The following is an 18681-nucleotide window of genomic DNA, read 5'->3' as shown; positions in this document are numbered from 1 at the left end:
GAAGAGCACGAACCCTGGTTAGTTCTGATCCTGGCTCTGCCACTATGATCCAACACTTGAAGAAGTATTGAACTTTCTGTTCTTCAGTTTCGTCTCTAAAATGAGGATAATAATGTATTTACCTTGTGGGATTTTGTGAAAGATAAGTAACTCTACAGACATACCTAAAATAGCTCCTTTACAGAGCACTACAGAGGTGTGGGCTAATATTTTCTGTGTCACTCTCAGAACCACAGAACTTTCTCCTTTTTCCTTTCTGCCATTGGAGTCTATTCTTGCCCATGCAGGCTTTACCGGGGATGCAGTTAACAGCCCAATATCCATTTCTTCCCTTCCTCCTAGAGGGCCCCACCACCCTGAGCCTTGACTCACTCTAGTGTGACCTGTGCAGTGTCTGCAACGTCCAAATAAGACTGTGGGTAGACAAGCCTGAGGGAGAGTCTGGCTGGATCCCCACCACTGGTCTGTCCAGGTTCCCCAGGCTTATTACCACCCTCTTCCCCAGACTCTGGGAAAAGAAAGGAGAACAGGAGCCAAGAGGAAGATCGTCCTGGGTCCATGGTTCAGGTCCCTCACCTCTATAGCATGACCCCTTACTATTTCCTGTTTTATCTCTCTCTGCACACTGAGGGTCTCCTACCCCCCACAAAGGAGCTCCTGCCTGGGGCTTGGAGCCTGGAGGTTCTCCATTCCTCCGAGAGCAGCAGGAGATAGACATCTGAATTTCTAAGTAGAGACTCCTTCCGCTCATGGCAATGCTGATACACAAGGGTAGGAAGGACCTCCCTAATGATATTACTACCTTTTTGGCACAGATCAGAGATAGACTCTTTTCTTTTACTATATCTAATGTGTAATAATGGAACTACAAATAACTTACTAACATATGAACCTTCAAGGCACAAAAAAATTGGGGCACCCGGGTGGCTCAGTGGTTGAGCATCTGCCTTTGGCTCAAGTCATGATCCCGGGGTCCTGGGATCAAGTCCCACACTCCCCCCGCAGGGAGCTTGCTTCTCCCTCTGCCTATGTCTCTGCCTTTCTTTCTGTGTCTCTCATGAATAAATAAATTTTAAAATCTTAAAAAAAAAGACAAACAAAAATTAAGGAATCATATAGTTGCAGACCTAGAAAAAATATTGATAACAACAACAAAATACAAATTACTAATGTGGAACTCAGCAGCTCATGCCACTAGGCTTAGCTCAGCACTCTGGGCTTCACGTCTGTTGACTCTCACCAATCAAATTAATCGAAGAAATGACAGATGGTCAGAAGGTAAAGTAATTGTCAGCCAAGCAAAAAACTAATTTATTGAATAGTACACCACATAGAGGAGAGTTGCGGGATACACAAATTATGTATCAATAAAGCATTTTTAAAAGTGAAATGATATAAAGATGTAGCCTCATGATTTGTGTGACCATACCAGATAGAATTCTTATGTTCTGGTTGCTGAATATATTATATTTGATTTTCTTATAATTTTTCTCTTAAGAGACTTTTAGCTGAACATGGGGAATTTTTTTCTTTATGTAGGTAGGCTCCATGCCCAGTGTGGAGCCCAAACATGGGGCTTGAACTCACAACCCTGAGATTAAGATCTGGATGGTTAATCAACTGAGCCACCTAGGTGCCCCAACATAAAGAAAATTCTTCAATTGGCACAAATTTTTTCTTTCTTTCTTTCTTCTTTCTTTCTTTCTTCTTTCTTTCTTTCTTTCTTTCTTTCTTTCTTTCTTTCTTTCTTTTCTTTCTTTTCTTTCTTTGAAATATTGATACATCTGCTCCTTTCAACTAGGAGCCCTTAACATGTCATGAATGGAGCTTTCACGGGAGTGTTTTCCTAATAAGATGCCAGATAAACAGATTGTTTTCCTTCATATACATTTTTAATATGAGGCTGATTGGGAGTCGGAACTCCTATAATCTTGCCGTTACCAGACTACTTTCATTAGCTGAGGACTGAGCAAGAAGCACTGACAGGAGCCCAGACCTTGGGTGTGGCTGTGAGGAGGCCAAGGGTGTGGTTCCAGGCCAGGGCCACACTTAGGACCTGTTTAGTGTGTCTAAAGTGACTTCACCTTCCTAAACCTTGGTTTCATCGCCTGGTCAGACTGCCCAGAACAACCTCCAACTTCACAATGTATTCAATGGGACGATACATGTGAAGCCATTAGCACAGTCTGCAATGCAGTATATTATCAATAAATGTCACCATACAGAGTTTATCAAAGGTTTGTTTTATAAGCTAGTTACAAAATGACCAATACTGGATGATTTTACCCATATGAGGTACCTAGAATAGTCAGATTCATAGAAACTGAAAGTAGAATGGTGGCTGTCAGCGGCGGAGGCAGAGGGAGTAGAGTGAATGTTTTGTTTTGTTTAAGGATTTTATTTATTTATTCATGAGAGATACACACAGAGACACAGAGACATAGGCAGAGGGAGAAACAGGCTTCCTGCGGGGAGCCCACGTAGGACTCGATCCTGGGATCCCAGGATCACGACCCGAGCCAAAGGCAGAAGCTCAACCACTGAGCCACCCAGACCACCTGAGAGTGAGTCTTTAATAGGACAGAGTTTCAGTTTACAAAGATGAAAATTTTCATCTGGAGATGGATGGTGGTGATGGTTGCACAACACTGTGAGTGTATTCAATGCCATTGAGCTGTGCACTTAAAAATGGTTAAAATGGCAAATTGTACCCGCACATATGTTATATACATTTTACCACAAAAAAATTCATCAAGCCTTTTATGCCCCAGTAAGATAATTTGGAATTTAATACATGTTAGACTCCTAGGAGCTATAAAGATGTGTTTTTAGGTGATAACTACCCCCCCCCTCTTTCTTTCTGCCATCAAAGGTACTGGTGGCATAGCAGAAGCAAGTGTGAACACTGATCCATCACTTGTTTTTGACAAAAATGATAGTGGGAGTGGCAGCGGAGTTCGGATACGTGTGTTACTGGGAAAGTCATTCATGAAGAGCTGAGGGGAGAGAAGGAAGATGAGGAAGAAACACAAGTGGCAGAGGGGGTGAAGGAGACACAAGACAGATAATCACAGGCCTGGAACTCTGATAAGAGGTCACCCAGGATATCTTCCTGCTGCAGGCCAAACACCCCTAGCTGTTTTCCTGACTCCAAAAGATCTCTGGGAAACAGACACTTTGTTTTCTTTTCTTAAAGATTTTATTTATTTATTCTAGTGAGAGCATGAGCAGTGGGGGGTGGCGGTAGAGGGAAAGGGAGAGGGAGAAACAGACTTCCCACTGAGCGGGGAGTGGGGGGGGTCAGGGGGACTCGATCCTGGGACACCCCTATCATGACTGAACCACAGGTAGATGCTTAACCGACTGAGCCACCCGGGTGCCCCTACTCATTGTTTTCAACAGGAATCCAGTCTAGGCTCATGCAACACTAAGCACAGAAGGTGCTCCCAGAAGAATAAATTCAAAAGTCAATCCCCTATGCAGATAAATGTACTGAGTAGAATCAAATGGTAAAAACCAGGTCCTAAGAAGAGGGCATAGACTGCTCTGTCAATGGTGGGAATGTGATAAATAATGTGCATTAAATGCACAATCTTTATCACAGTCAAGAAATAACTGAATACTAAATAAATAAATGTGAGTGATCTGTGTAGAGGGTTATTCTTCCTTCTGATCAATAGATTGGCCTTTTCTGGGACGCCTGGGTGGCTCAGCAGTTGACTGCCTGCCTTTGGCCCAAGGTGTGATCCTGGAGTCCTAGGATCAAGTCCCACATGGGGCTCCCCGCAGGGAGCCTGCTTCTCCTCCCTCTGCCTGTGTCTCGGCCTCTCTCTGTGTCTTTTGTGAATGAATAAATAAAATATATTAAAAAAAAAAGATTGGCCTTTTCTTTATTCTGTTAAAACTTGCCTTTTCAGAGGCAGGCTGTAGGAATGAGGTCGCGCCCAATGGACGGGATTAATTAAAATAAAGTCCTAGGGCGCCACCTACTGGTCGGTGGGAGGGGGCTGTGTGCGCAGGAGTAGGAACGTCTCTAAAATCAGGGCTGGTAAATTGTGTTCTTCCAAGTGTTAAAATGTGTAGTTTGGGCTGCCTGGCTGGCTCAGTCAGAAGAGCCTGCAACTCTTGATCTCGGGGTTGTGAATTCAAGCTCCACGTTGAGTGTAGAGGTTACATATAAAAATTACTTCTCCCTACGGTATGCAGTGGAGTGGTACTTCAGTAGAGGGGTTTGCCTTCTAGCCAAGGAGGGTCTTTGACTCAAGCTTGGCTAGTAAACTTCTTGATCTGGAACTTTGTACCTGGACTGGATTCACGCAAGGATGAAAAAGAGAGTGGGAACTCATTAGTCTCACAATACCAGCCTCTGACAAAAGTGACAACCAGTTTCCATTTCCTAGATCCCTGGAGCTGCATTGGCCCTTTTTCTCATGCAAACCTTGGTCTCTGGCCGTTCTGTTAGAACTGTGAACCATCCAGTCTCCTTTCTGTAAATCCTGTTGCTGGGAACCCAAATCTGCCTCCAGTGCTCACAGCCAAGACCCTTGGCACACACACCTGCACTGATTTGCAGTCTCCTCTCCCAAATTGAGTATTTCATCTGCTTTGCCTTCTCTAGAAAATCGTCTCTGTTTTGGTTGAATGATTCATCTTCATTTGTATATTATTCCATTGTGTTAACAGGAACTGAGGAAGTAGAGTCTCAGGCATTTGGTAAGCCCTCTTGAAGTACTTGACCAAAGATATTGGTGATCAGGGACGCCTGGGTGGCTCAGCCATTGAGCGGCTGCCTTTGGCTCAGGGCGGGATTCTGGTCTGGGGGTTGAGTCCTGCACTGGGCTCCCTGCAGGGAGCCTGCTTTTCCCTCTGCCTATGTCATTGCCTCTCTTTCTGTGTCTCTCATGAGTAAATAAATAAATAAAATCTTAAAAAAAAAAAAAGATGTTGGCGATCATAGGGAGGAGAAGAAAAGCAAGTTAACGTTAATAGGAATGTTCTCCTTTTCCTTCTGCTGAACTCATTTTTGTCAGACCCACATATATTCTGAATGTGACTTCACTGGAGGGAACCAAATAAATTCATTTATACACAGAATCACTGACACAGTACTCCCCTTGCTGATGTAATATCAAAGGAAGCAAAGAATACAATTTCCTTGAAAACCAATATTCTCTTATTCGTGAGCTTTATAAAAGTGGCATCATATTCGGTATAGACTTCCAGTTTCTCCTTTCTTTTAAAATAAAGTCAACATCATGCTTCTAAGATTCACTCATGGTGTTACATGGATTTTAAGTTCTTTCATTTCAATGATGTGTGAGGTGAATATACAATTATTACTATTTACTCATTTTCACACTGATGATATTTAAAGCTTTTTGGGTTGGATCGGATAATGGGTTCCCAGGTGTTCATTAATACTCTTTTACTTTAACATAACTTTTGTAAATGCCAAATGTTATATTTAAAAGGCAATATTCTCTGAGGAAAGAAAGCATTTAAAAACCTTATTGGGGGAAACAAAATTAGACTCTAATTAAGCCCAGCTCTCATTTGGATCAGGTTGTGTCTCTGACATAACTATACTCTTTTTTTTTTTTTTTTTAAGATTTTATTTTTGGAGCGCCTGGCTGGCTCAGACCCTCCTTGGCTAGAAGACAAACCCTTCTACTGAAGTCCCACTCCACTGCATACCGTAGAAAGAAGTAATGCTTCAAATCACAGTGCTGTTACTGAAAGAAATGGGAATTGATGCTGGATGGCCAAAGAAACACATGATCACTATAACAGAGCCCTTAAAAATAATACAACAAAAATTTAAAAATAGAATTACCATTTGATTTACCAATCCTACTTCTCTACAAAAGCATACAAAAATATACAAAAAAAAACTGAAAGCAAGTTCTAAAAAGAGGTATTTGTACCCCCATGTTCATAGCAGCATTATTCACAATAGGCAAGAGGGGGGAGCAAACTAAATGCTCATCAATGGATAAATGAATAAACAATATATATACATACTGTGAAATATTATTCAGCATTTTTTAAAAAAGGGAATATAAATTGTAGCATATCACAACATGGATGAACCATGAGGGCATTATGCTAAGTGAAATAAGTCTCAAAAAGACAAATATTGTATAATTCCACTTACATGAGGTAGTCAAATTGATAGAGATAGTAGGTAGAATGATGGTTACCAGGGCTCAAGGGAGGGACAAAGGGGAGTTATTGTTTGGTGGGGACAAAGTTTCAGATTTACAAGATGAAAAAGCTCTGGAGATTGGTTGCACAACAATGTGAATATCCTGAAGGCTACTGAACTGTACACTTAAAATGGATAAGATGATAAGTTTTGTATGATGTGTTGGGTTTTTTTTTTTTTACCACAATTAAAAATAAATAAATAAATAAATAAATAAATAAATAAATAAGATAAAATAATAGTTGAACCCAAGAATAACCACAAGATAAATGTTAACAGGGGCTTGGAGACCACAAGTTATATTAAGTTTCAATTTCTCCATAAAAAAATTAATATCATATTAGTACCTACTTCATAAAGCAGTTGTGAAAATTAAATGAGAGAATACCTATATCATTCTTAACACAATGCTTAACTCACCACAAGTGCCTCACAAACATGTATAGTTGGGAAAGTCCTCACACATGGCTAAGAACAAAAACACATTTGACAATATGGTTAGTGTGTAATCCCACTTATGTAAAAAACAAAGACTTCTGTGTGTGGGGTGCTGTGTTTATGTAAATTCATGTAACATAAGTACTTAAGAATATTTATTTATTTATTTTTTATTTATTTATTTATTTATTTATTTATTAGCATTTTAGTTATTTTTAGTTCAAGAAAAACAGACTTTTCCAAGGGTGACAAAGTGAACTGAAGGTCAGATGGAAGGAAGCAGGGTGTGTGGGCTGCTCAAGGCTCTTGCTCCAAAATCTGGAGGCGAGGAAGAAGGTCCTAAGAATTCAAGAATTCTTAGAATTCTAGGTGACTGGACAACAGAGGGATGACTTTGATGACTTTGGGCACTGGATCAGTCTAAGTAGGCTCTAAGGTGATTTCCACCTGCCAGTTGGTTGACATGATTAATATTATCACTCTTAGGGGCTATTGCATTAAGGAATTCCTACACAGGAAGCCAAGAGAGTGGCTTATTCAGTTGGATCCTGACTCACAATCAGGAAATAGTTTTTAGGGATCCCTGGGTGGCGCAGCGGTTTGGCGCCTGCCTTTGGCCCAGGGCGCGATCCTGGAGACCCGGGATCGAATCCCACGTCGGGCTCCCAGTGCATGGAGCCTGCTTCTCCCTCTGCCTGTGTCTCTGCCTCTCTCTCTCTCTCTGTGACTATCATAAATAAATAAAAAAAAAAAAAAAAAAAAAAAAAAGGAAATAGTTTTTATCTGGTGCAATCATAATTTCATTTTTCTTGGAGCGAATTTGAAGGAAAGTGAGGTCATTCTGGGGGTCAATTTCACGTACGGTGCTCCAGGCCTTCAAGATGAAGTTGTGCATGAGGTTTGCATACTGTGTAGTAGTGGGATTGTCCATGGTGCTCTTGATGGGAATGCCTTCTGTGTTCACCACCATGATGACCTGTACTCTCTTCTGGCTCTGAAGTCGCTTCAATGTCTCCTCCACCTCTGCCATTTCCAATCGATCCAGTAGCTCCATGACGCCAGCACTTAGTCCAGGCCTGGGACCTTTCCCAGAATATTTATTTTTTAGAGATTTTATTTATTTATTCATGAGAGACACAGGAGAGAGGCAGAGATTCAGGCAGAGGGAGAAGCAGGCTCCCTGTTGGGAGCCCGATGTAGGACTTGATACCAGAACCCCAGGATCACGCCGAGTCGAAGGCAGATGCTCAACCACTGAGCCATCCAGGTGTCCCACTTAAGTATATTTATTTTTTTTTTAATTTTTTTTAATTTTTTTTATTTATTTATGATAGTCACAGAGAGAGAGAAAGAGAGAGAGAGAGGCAGAGACACAGGCAGAGGGAGAAGCAGGCTCCATGCACTGGGAGCCCAAGTGGGATTCGATCCCGGGTCTCCAGGATCACGCCCTGGGCCAAAGGCAGGCGCTAAACCGCTGCGCCACCCAGGGATCCCGCCACTTAAGTATATTTAAACAAGAAGATAGGAGAAATATACCTGAAACTTTAACAACATTTCCTCTGAAGAAGCAATTTGGGATTTGGGTTGGGTACATAAAGGGGAAATTTCACTTATTACTATAAGTAAAAATTTAAAACTCTTTCAATCTTTTAACACCAAGCATATTTTACACTTTAGCTTGAGTAGGTAAAATAATAATTGAATATATGTATTTTGTGTGTCCTGACTGTATACACAAATAGGAATTAGACTTACAACTTGGAATAAATTGTTATCTATTTACAAATTTCTAAAAATCCGAGTGAAAAGACATAATCCTTAAAATCAGAGGACCAGCCTCAGCTGAGTTCACAATCAGAGGGAGATGTGGCTGCAGAAAAATGACTGGAGAGACGCAACATTGTTGGCTACACAGATGGAAGAAGGGGACCACCAGCCAAGGAATTCTAGCAGCCTCTAGAAGTTGGAACAGGCGAGGAAACAGATTCTCCGCTGGAACCTCCAGAAAGGAATGCCACCCTGAATTTTAGCCCAGAAGGACATTTGCTGAACTGCTCGCCTATAGAACTGTGAGATAATACATTTCTGTTGCTTAAAAAAAAAAAATCCAAGTGAAAATAAAGAATGTTTATATTACAAGCCAGCTGGGTGGTATGGACAAGGAGGCTGCAGATTTCAATGGAGGAAGCCAGCACTAGAGGCTGGTGGAGCTAAGAAAGACCTGCAGTGTAAGATAGAGTTCTGGCCACGAAGCAAGGGCTTACTTAAATAGAAAGAAGCATCCCAGGAAGGTGGAGGGTGAAGAAAAGAACCACTGGAGGTGGGGATGCCCAAGACGTACCCACTGAACACCAGTAGACGGTTTTGGCAACAGAGACAGATGGTGTTATGTAGTCTGATGCTGAGAAATGCAGGGGAGCCCAGTCGTGGTGGGCATGGATGCTGGCAAGAGAATTTGGCTTTAGCTGATAGACACCGAGAGTCACCGGATGTGCTCCAGCCAAAAGTGCTATGTCCACAGCAATACTTTAGAAGACAAATCTATCTGTGGCCAGAGAAAACGTTGGATGGCCCAGAGACTGGGAGAAGAGGTTAGGTAAAGAATGGGTTTGTATAATCTAAGTGAGGTTATGGTGCCCTGGTCTCAAGTAAAAGATAAAAACCAGAAAGGGAAGTGCAAATGACAAATTAGGTGACATTTATGGACCAGGCACTGATCTAAGCAATCTGTATGTTTATGTAATATAGATAGACCTTCCTCAATTTGCGATGGGGTTATGTCCCAGTGAGCCCATAGTAGGTTGAAAATATAGGTTGAAATGCGTTTAATATACCAACTCATCGAACATCACGGCTTAGCCTAGCCCACCTCAAATGTGTTCAAAATACGGACGTCAGCCTCCAGTTGGGGCAAAATCATCCAACACAAAGCCTATTTTATAATAAAGTGTTGAATATCTCATGTAATGTATTGAATACTGTACTGAAAGTGAAAAATGGGATAGTTAAATGGGTAAGCCATGGTGGTCAGTGTTTTGGTTTTTCACCCTGTGATCCCATGGCTAACTGGGAGCTGCCACTGCCCAGCATCACCAGGGGCAATCGTACTGCATATTGCTAGCCTGGAAAAGATCTAAATTCAAAATTCAAAGAATGGTTTCTACAGAATGTGTGTCCTTTTTGCACCATCGTGAAGTAGAAAAATCTTAAGTTGAACCACCGTATGTTGGGGACCATCTGTTTCTGTGTATATTTATAACATATATACATATATATAATATGTGGTCCATTTAATTCTTACAACAACCCTGTAAGATAGATGGCACCCATTTATTATTCCTTCTTCCAGAAGAGGAAACTGAGGCCCAAACTAATTCAGTTACTTGCCCAACGTTACACAACTAAACAGTGTTAGAAAGAGAATTCAAATCCAGGCAGATTGGCTTCAGGGCTCTTAACCACGGACCTGGAAGGGAGTGCAAGCAAAGGCAGACCTTCGCCAAGCTCTTCACCAAGAAATGTAAAGATGAGGATAAGTCCAACTTTATAAGCCTGTGGGAGGGAGGGAGCAAAGCTTCAAAGGACGAGGGAGGCTGAATCCAGAGAGTGCTGCAGAGTAGCAAGCAGCCATCAGCTGTTCTGCTCTGGTCTGGAGGCAGGAGACACAGATCCTTTTAAGAATCCGAAGAAAGGATGGACCTCAGTAGGAAAAAAATACACATGCACAAACAAATCATTGCACATAATTTCATTAGGTTCCTGCCCTCCCGTTAAGTCTTGCCCTAAATATATCATGTAAACAATCCAGTGACAAACATTTCTATAGAAGAGATTTTTATTTCCGTTCATAAAATAGATCACTAAATAGCTGAAAAAGTTACATATTATTTTAAAACATAGATTTAAAAAATCATATCAGCTTCTCCTTAGCAAAATGCTTTTGTTTTATATATTTACAAGAATATACTATACCTTAGGTACACAATTTTCACTCAAGCCAGCCTAAGAAGGCCTTTGGATGTAGGTAGATGCTCCAGTAAAGTTAATTATCAGCTCTTCCTGCCTTGTGCAAAGGATGATTTGTTTTTACAAAAGTTCCTTTGAAAACAAGAGTAAATACAGAGAGCTTCTAGAGAAAAGTCCAGCAAAGCAGCAGTTGAGAATATACTTTCTTTTGGTGATGAAATTAATCCTGTTTGGTAATCTATAGCCTGTTTAAAGTGGGAGTGGAAGGGAGGAAGTCCTTCAGACTACATTGTTTCTCTAGGACTCTTCAACATGAGCCTGTGGAGCAAGTAGCCCTGAATCCACCTCTCTGCTATAAGGTCGCCTGTTTTGGTAGACGGAAGGACGGTCTGAAACATGGCCATCCATGTTCTGATACATCTGAATGCGGGGAAAAAGAACACTGATTACAACATACATGTCAAGGGGCTACATTGCAAATTACTTAGTATGCATAAGTCTTAGAAGATCATCTTAGAAGATACTAATTGACAAAGCAAATTTGGCCCATTTATTAATAGAGAAATCAAGTCATAGTCAAACATCTTATTCAATCATTGTTTCTACTCTTGGATATAAAGTCTCAATCTAGAACTCCTAAAGCTGAATAGTAAAACCATACAAGAGAAAGACCACTAAAAGAGGTCTGTTTAGGGGTACCTGGGTGGCTCAGTGGTTGAGCATCTGCCTTTGGCTCAGGTCGTGATCCTGTGGTCCCAGGATCAAGTCCTGCATTGGGCAGGACTCTCCACAGGAAGCCTGCTTCTCCCTCTGCCTATGCCTCTGCCTTTCTCTGTCTCTCATGAATAAATAAATAAATAAATAACATGTTTTTCCAAAATGAAAACAGCACTACTTTTTGTCTGATTAAGTCAACACACATTCATATAGGTATCTTAAGTAATATAGGAAGATATATAGAAGTAAAGCTAAAATCATCAGAGGTAGCCACCATTATAGCTTGCTGTGTACACACAATTTCGGGTCAGTAGGTTCAGAGTGTAGACTGTGTTTTAGAACCTTATTTTGATTTACTAATACGTTGTTTGCATTTTACATATTTTCACTACTGACTAAATATAAGTACATTTACCTTTTTTAAAAAACTTATTTGAGAAAGAGCACACGCAAGCAGAGGGAGGGGCAGAGGGGAAGGGATTAAACACACTCCCCGCTGAGCAGGGAGCCAACATGGGGCTCTATCCCAGAACCCTGAGATCATGACCTGAGCCCAAGGCAGACACTTAACGAACTGAGTCACTCAGGTGCCCCTCATCTTTTTTTTAATTTATTTATTTATTTATTTATTTATTTATTTATTTATTTATTTAATATGTATTATTTTTTATTTTTTTATTTACTCATTTTTTTAATAGTAGCCTAGCATTCCATAATACTGATGCACCACAACTGACCTTTTGATGAATTGGTTACATAACATGCACTGGAAAGTGCACACTGGCCCTGTCTGTCTCTGGGATGAATGGGGGAAGTGGAATTGCTGGGTCAAAGGGCCTCCACATCTGAATGGTGATGTGCATCACCAGGCTGTCCTGCAGAAAGCTTTACTTATTTCTGCTCCTCTCAGCTGTGTCTGGGAACAACACTCTTTTCTCCAGAGCCTTGCAGTAAGGATGTTGACTATCGCTCACGGCTCTAGCCCTTTGTCCAGAGAAGGTTTTACTTCCTTGCTCGCATGTTTCATGATAAGTAAAGTCAAACATCTTTTTCTATATTGAATGAACATTTGCACTTCATTGTGAATAGTCAGTCTGCTTCTCTCCTTTGCCCTGTTATTTTGGGCTATCCAGGTATTTCTCGTTATTTATGAGACCTCTTCATGATGTAGGGATCATGCATTCTGCATTTTTTTTCCTGAGGATCATGAATTCTTTTTTTTTTTTTAAGATTTTAAAAATTTATTTATTCATGAGAAACACAGAGAGGCAGAGACATAGGCAGAGGGAGAAGCAGGCTCTCCGCAGGGAGCCCGATGCGGGACTGGATCCCAGGATCCTGGGGTCGCGACCTGAGCCGAAGGCAGACATTCAACCACTGAGTCATCCAGGTGCCCCTCAGAGATCATGAATTCTTTTTTTTTTTTTTTTTTTTTTGAGATCATGAATTCTTACGTGAGTTTGACAGACTCCTTTCCTCTCCCCACTCCTCATTATTGTGTATTTCTTTGTGTTTGTTTTGACAGTCAGTTATGGTGTTAACTGAATGGACTACCCCCTCCTCTTAATTTTTCTTTCTTTCTGTAAAACGGACACAAATATCCTTTTGAACCTGGTCTTCACAATAACCATCTGCCTCTACCCTTAAGGATGAACAGTAACAATATATCGTTTTTGTAAAGTGGGCCAAGCAGCTGACTATGACCTATTGAACCAAGTGTATATCTCTAGCACTGAATTTCTAATCATCTGAGGAAGCCTGTAACACTTCAAATCCAACAGCTCCACACTTGAGTCCATTCTCTCTGATCTCCAAACCTTCTCTCCTCCCTGTATTTACAGTTTCACTTAGTGCAGTCCTCCAGTCTCACCATCTAGAACTTTCAGAACCATTTCCTTATGCTCGCTGTACTCCCACAGCCAGTCGGAGACTGGGTGCCATTCTGGTACATCACTGCTTTTAATGTCTCCCTGTCCATTTCTTTAAGTGATTCTTATTTATATAAGTAATTAATTAGTTTTACTGACATATAGGTGACACACAATGTTGCACCAGGTTCAGGCGTACAGCATAGTGATGCTACAACTCTGTGCAACTCTGTGCCATGCTCCCCACAAGTGGAGCTCCCACCTGTCACCATACGGTGCTATTACAGTACCACCGACTATATTCCCCTGTTGTGCCTTTCATCCCTGTGACTTTTTCATTCCATAACTGGAAGCCTATACCTCCCAACCATTTTTCCCCTTCAAGCGATTTTTTAAATGAATTTTTAAATTGCACAAGTAATACTCAAGTACATTTTCCTTATAAAAGTTTTGAAACCCTAGTTTTTCAAGTGTATCAATATAAAGAGGTGCATATGATTTTCTTACACTTTTTAAAATGACTTCTCTATCTGTATCTTTTTATTCAGTCATTTGTGCTTCCTCTTTTTTTCTTAATTGTTCTCTTCATTTTTATGCATTAGTGGTATATGTGTATGCTGCATTAATATAAATAGTAATATACAGTGTAAGGTAGATCCAGACTATTATATTCAAATCCTAAGTCTGACACTTACTGTGTTACCTTAGGCAAACCATTGAACCTCTCTGTATGTCAATTTACTAATCTCCAAAAGAGGTAATAATAGAACTTACTTTGTGAGATTGATGTGAGAATTAAATGAGTTATTATGGGTAGTACATCAGTAGTGTGCACAACAAACATTCAAAAAATGTTACCCATTAAATCACTACTATTATTAGCTCAAAAAACAACTTTTGTTTTTCCTGATCATCACTATTACTTTGTTTTGGGGGCTACTCTCGGGTTAATTAATTCTGCCTATATCTCTATTACTTCTTTTTATTTTTATTTTTTTCTTATCTGAGAGAGAGAGAGCAAGAGCGCATGCACAAGCCCAAGCATGGGAGGTTGGGGGAGGGGAAAGAATTTTGGGCAGACTCCACACTCAGCACAGATTCCAAGACCCCAAGCTGAAATCAAGAGTCCAATGCTCAACTGACTGAGCCACCCAAGTGCCCCTCTATTAGTTTTCTTCTGCTTTGTTCTTTCTCTTCCTTTTCTTCATTCTTCATTTTTTTCTTAGCTTCTTGAGGTGAAAGTTTAAGTCATTCATTCTTATTCTTTTTTGTCTTCTAATAAATGAATTTAGAGTTATAAATTTGGCTGACTCCTACAGGTTTTAATAAGCAGGGTCTATGTTTATGTCTTTTTCCTTCCTCTTCCTCCTTCTTGTGAACCAAAGACTCCTGTAAGAAGCCTCAGTGTTAATTTCTGATGTAGGATGCTGGGGCTTTTTGGGTGTTACTGGTGATTTCTCATTGCCCCGCACTAAGGTTAGTAAATGTGACTTATGTGATAACAGTCTCATTTATTATGGAATTCTCTTTCTTAAGTGGACTTACTAATCTTGCCATTTTGTACTTTTTTTTCTATTTCCATGAATGCTTTTTGTTTCTCTCTTCCCCGTTTTGTCGGGTTGATGAGGTTTCTCTACAGTCCTTGTTTCTTCTACACTGAACCTGAGATTATAGATTATATTTCTGTTTTCACAGCAGTTATGCTCACATTTTTAACACCTATTTTATTCTTATGTGTAATGGTTAACTGTTATGTCACACGGTTAAGTGTGACTGCTCCCACTGTGGAACTTCTGCAGGATCCCACCAGACTTCTCCCCACCCTTTAGGAAAGCACTTGTCCTTATTCTTTTAAAGAGTCCTCTGTTGTGGGTCTTCCCTCTTCAGTTCTAACTGCTTTCATTGTCTCAGGGGTTTTCCACAGTTTCTGGTCCACAAAGATCTCCTTCTGGCTTTCAAAGGCAGTTATAGCCTCACTTCTTTAAAAAAGTATAATAAAAATATGTATGTGTTTGTATATAGGTATTAGGTATTTATATATATTTATATTATATCTATTTTATATTTGTATTTATTTATAATATATAAATGTATGACTTGTTTATAATATATTTATTATAAGTATATATTTCTTATAATTTGTGGGCACTGATAGGAGAGGAGAGGTGATGTGACTTCAGGCCCCTTCCTTCTGCACATCTCCCCCTGCCCCCGCCACCATCTGGTTCACCCCCTCATCTTTGTTCACTTCTGTTGCCACAGTCACTTCTTAACTGATGTCCTTACTTCCACAGTTTGGTTTTTGCTTTCTCAAATTCACTTTTATACTTCTTTTCCTCTCCTTTCTTTCCTTCAATCCTTCCTTCCTCCCTTCCTTCCTTCCAGAAATACTTGCTTAACACTTTCTATAGGCTAAGAATTATGCCAGCCACCGAGTATGTAACAGTGAACAAAAAACAGATGTGACCTCTGACATACCCTCTCACTGAAAGGCACTCACTCATTCATTATAATAAAGAGCGTCTCCTGCCTGTGGGACTGCATCAGGTGATGTGAAGATGAGCAGTGAACCTCCTTGCCCTCATGAACCAAGTCTAGTGATGGGAAAGACAGACCCATAAAACAAAAGTATCGTACAACATCATTTGAGTCTCACAGTTATAGAGTGTTACAAAGACTCAGAAATCAGACTAGATCTTTGGAAAGGAGAGAATACTTGATCTGGCTCTTTTTTTTTTTAAGATTTTATTTATTTATTTGAGATAGAGAGAGAGGAGAGAGAGAGAGAGAGGGAGCATGAGCAGCAGGGAGGGGCAGAAGGAGAGGGAGAAGCAGGCTCTCTATTGAGCAGGGAGCCTGACATGGGGCTTGATCCCAGAACCCTGGGATCATGACCTGAGCCAAAGTCAGATGCTTAACCGACTGAGCCACCCAGGTGCCTCCCCCATCCCGTTTTTAACTGAGGTATAATGGATATATAACTATATGAGTTTCAGGTGTATGATGTGATTCATGTATGTGTATATATTGCAAAATGATCACCACAATAAGCCTAGTTAATATCTGTCACCATTTGGAGGGATCTGGGTCACCAAGACAAATATTGAAGTATTTTTGTCCATTCTAAAAAATCCTCATTGATTCACCACTGTTTGAACTATGCCTTAGCACGTTATTCAGTGGTCTCCTTGCTCTAACTCCATACCACTGGAGTTGAGTTATATTTAGGAGCATTAACCTATGTTTTCTCTCCTTCTCACTTGTTCCTGGAGAGCCATTTTCCTTCCCTAGCCCATGATGAAGCAAAAACAAAAACTCTTCAAAAAGTATTCACATGCATACCAGGAAAGATTACCCCAGGGATGCTGGCAGGGCTGCTTCCCACCCAAGAGACTAGATGTGACTGTGCTTAGGAGGTGAGAAGGGAAAGCATGCATGGAGTGGCAACAGAGGAGGACCAAGGGCTTGCTCGTAGTGGGCAGAGTTGTCTGGCATGGTTGCATAGATTCCACCTTGCTCAGAGGTGCCCAGCCAAACAGGCAAGTGGGGACTGAAATCCAATCTCTGCTCTGTTCCCCAGGCCACTAGCCGGGAGCCTACTGCCCCAGCCAGCAGTAAGGGGGTCCTCTCTTGGTGTATCAATCCCACTGAGAGGATATGCTGTTATCTAACTTACCTGAAAAAGATACAGTTTGCTATCAGTGGCTCTGATACTGGTAGGAAAAAGAACCTTCCATGACAGAGGGTCAGGGAGCAGAGAGGAAGAAAATGGGGGTGTGGGGGAAAGATGGGGGGTGTTCCTGAGCTCAGGTACCCTCAGCTGAATCATCACCCATGGAGAGCTCACCATTCAACAACTCCTGATACCCAGAAGGCCCCCTGAACAGAGGGATGGGGATCTGGACATCCTGTGGGTGGGAGAACAGGAAAGGAAACTTGTACTCCAAGACAAGGTAGTCCTGGACAAAGCCAAGGAGCTTTTGAGCAGTAACAGATCGTGCACCCTGGTCCACTACCTTTCCAGTCTTGTTTTTCTCCATATTCCCGCACCAGCCCTGTTATTTTAGCCACAACATTTATCTTCCATTCGACTTTCTCAACTTTGAACCTTTATCTATATTGCTCATCTAGCCTGGAACACCGACTAACCCTCCACTTACCAAGAGTCAACATACTACTCATTCTTCACAACTTAGTGCAAATAACACCCCTGTGAATCCTCCCCAGCTGTCCAGTGAATAAAAATTACATGGCCCTTTCTCTTTACCTCAACAGTTCATTTCTTGTTTCTCTTTCTAACTCTTTTTTCAGTTAATCTTATAGGGTCATTTTTTTAAAAAGATTTATTTATTCATGAGAGAGAGGGAGAGACATAGGCAGAGAGAGAAGCAGGCTCCTTTCAGGGAACCTAATGTGGGACTCGATCCCTGGACCTGGGATCTTGCCCAGAGCCAAACGCAGATGCTCAACCGCTGAGACACTCAGGCGTCCCTATCTTATAGGGTCATTAACTATGTCCAGGCAATCTGCTCAATAGCCTTGAGGCTTTCCATCTCCCTCGACCTTTTTGGCCTAATTCCCTGAGAATAATTTAGTTTCTGAATGTGATTTTTAAACATCCTACCAGGAGGAAAGGACATATACCATGCACCCAGGTCTCTGGAGAGACTATAGAATTGAAAATGGACTCTTAATAATTTAGAAAAAGAGAACAATCCATTTAAACAATGAGGTTCCTATGTAACTAACATTTATTGATTAACTACCAAGTGCCTGCTAAGTGCTAAGTCTTTTCACATACACCCTGCTCCTTACAACTTTGTAAAGTAAGATTTTTTGTTTTTTAAGATTTTATTTATTTACATGACAGAGAGAGAGAGAAAGTGCACAAGTGGGGAGAGGTAGGCAGAGGGAGAGGGAGAAGCAGGCTCCCCACTGAGTGGAGAGTCCGCCATGGGCTCGATCCCAGAACCCCAGGATCACGACCTGAGCCAAAGGCAGATGCTTAATCGACTAAGCCACCCAGGTGCCCCAAGACTGTTAATTGTTAATCCTACATTTCAGATAAGGAAACTGAGATCCAAAAAAGATTAAGTGACTTAATAGAGGCCTATAAGATGTAAATGATGGAGCCAAGATGTGAACCTGGGTATTGAGGGTTCAAGGTCTTATCCTTTGTCCACTTCCTCTAGGGGATGGCTCCATTCACTACACCAGGTGGTTTACTGAGGGATTAAGAAATTAAATGTTTTTAAGTGTCCAGTGCTTCGGACTAGACAACTAGTCAGCAGAGTGAGTCCAAGTTCCCAGAGCTCAAGGACCACCTACCTTGGCAAACCATTTTACAGGTGTAATACGTAAGAGCCAGAGAGGTAAAATGATTTGCTATAATTCATATAGCAATGAGGAGATAGAATGGTAGAGCTGGGAATTAGACTCGCACGACTCCAACTCAATGTTCTTTCTACTCTGCTGTACTATATGACT

The 18681-nt window shown here is 41.1% G+C and overlaps 1 protein-coding gene across 12 annotated transcripts in view; it reads right to left on the bottom strand.

The window, feature by feature from the left end:
- Positions 1–10460: 10460 nt before the first annotated feature.
- The window catches only part of FLT3 (fms related receptor tyrosine kinase 3), a 120187-nt gene continuing 111966 nt past the window's right edge, over positions 10461–18681 (bottom strand). For 11 of the 12 annotated variants that reach the window (XM_077868272.1, XM_077868274.1, XM_077868270.1 and 8 more), the window contains one exon: positions 10461–11029. In XM_077868272.1, coding sequence (XP_077724398.1) covers positions 10907–11029 — 123 coding nt within the window. In that variant the 3' untranslated portion in view covers positions 10461–10906. Of the gene's footprint in view, positions 11030–15722; positions 15789–18681 lie in introns of those variants that run through there. The other variant, XM_077868278.1, reaches the window with a different exon arrangement.

This window comes from Canis aureus, chromosome 24 (genome assembly GCF_053574225.1).
Source record: "Canis aureus isolate CA01 chromosome 24, VMU_Caureus_v.1.0, whole genome shotgun sequence".
NCBI lineage: Eukaryota > Metazoa > Chordata > Mammalia > Carnivora > Canidae > Canis > Canis aureus.
The sequence above is the reverse complement of the archived record's forward strand: the minus strand, read 5'-3'. Positions and strand labels throughout refer to the sequence as shown.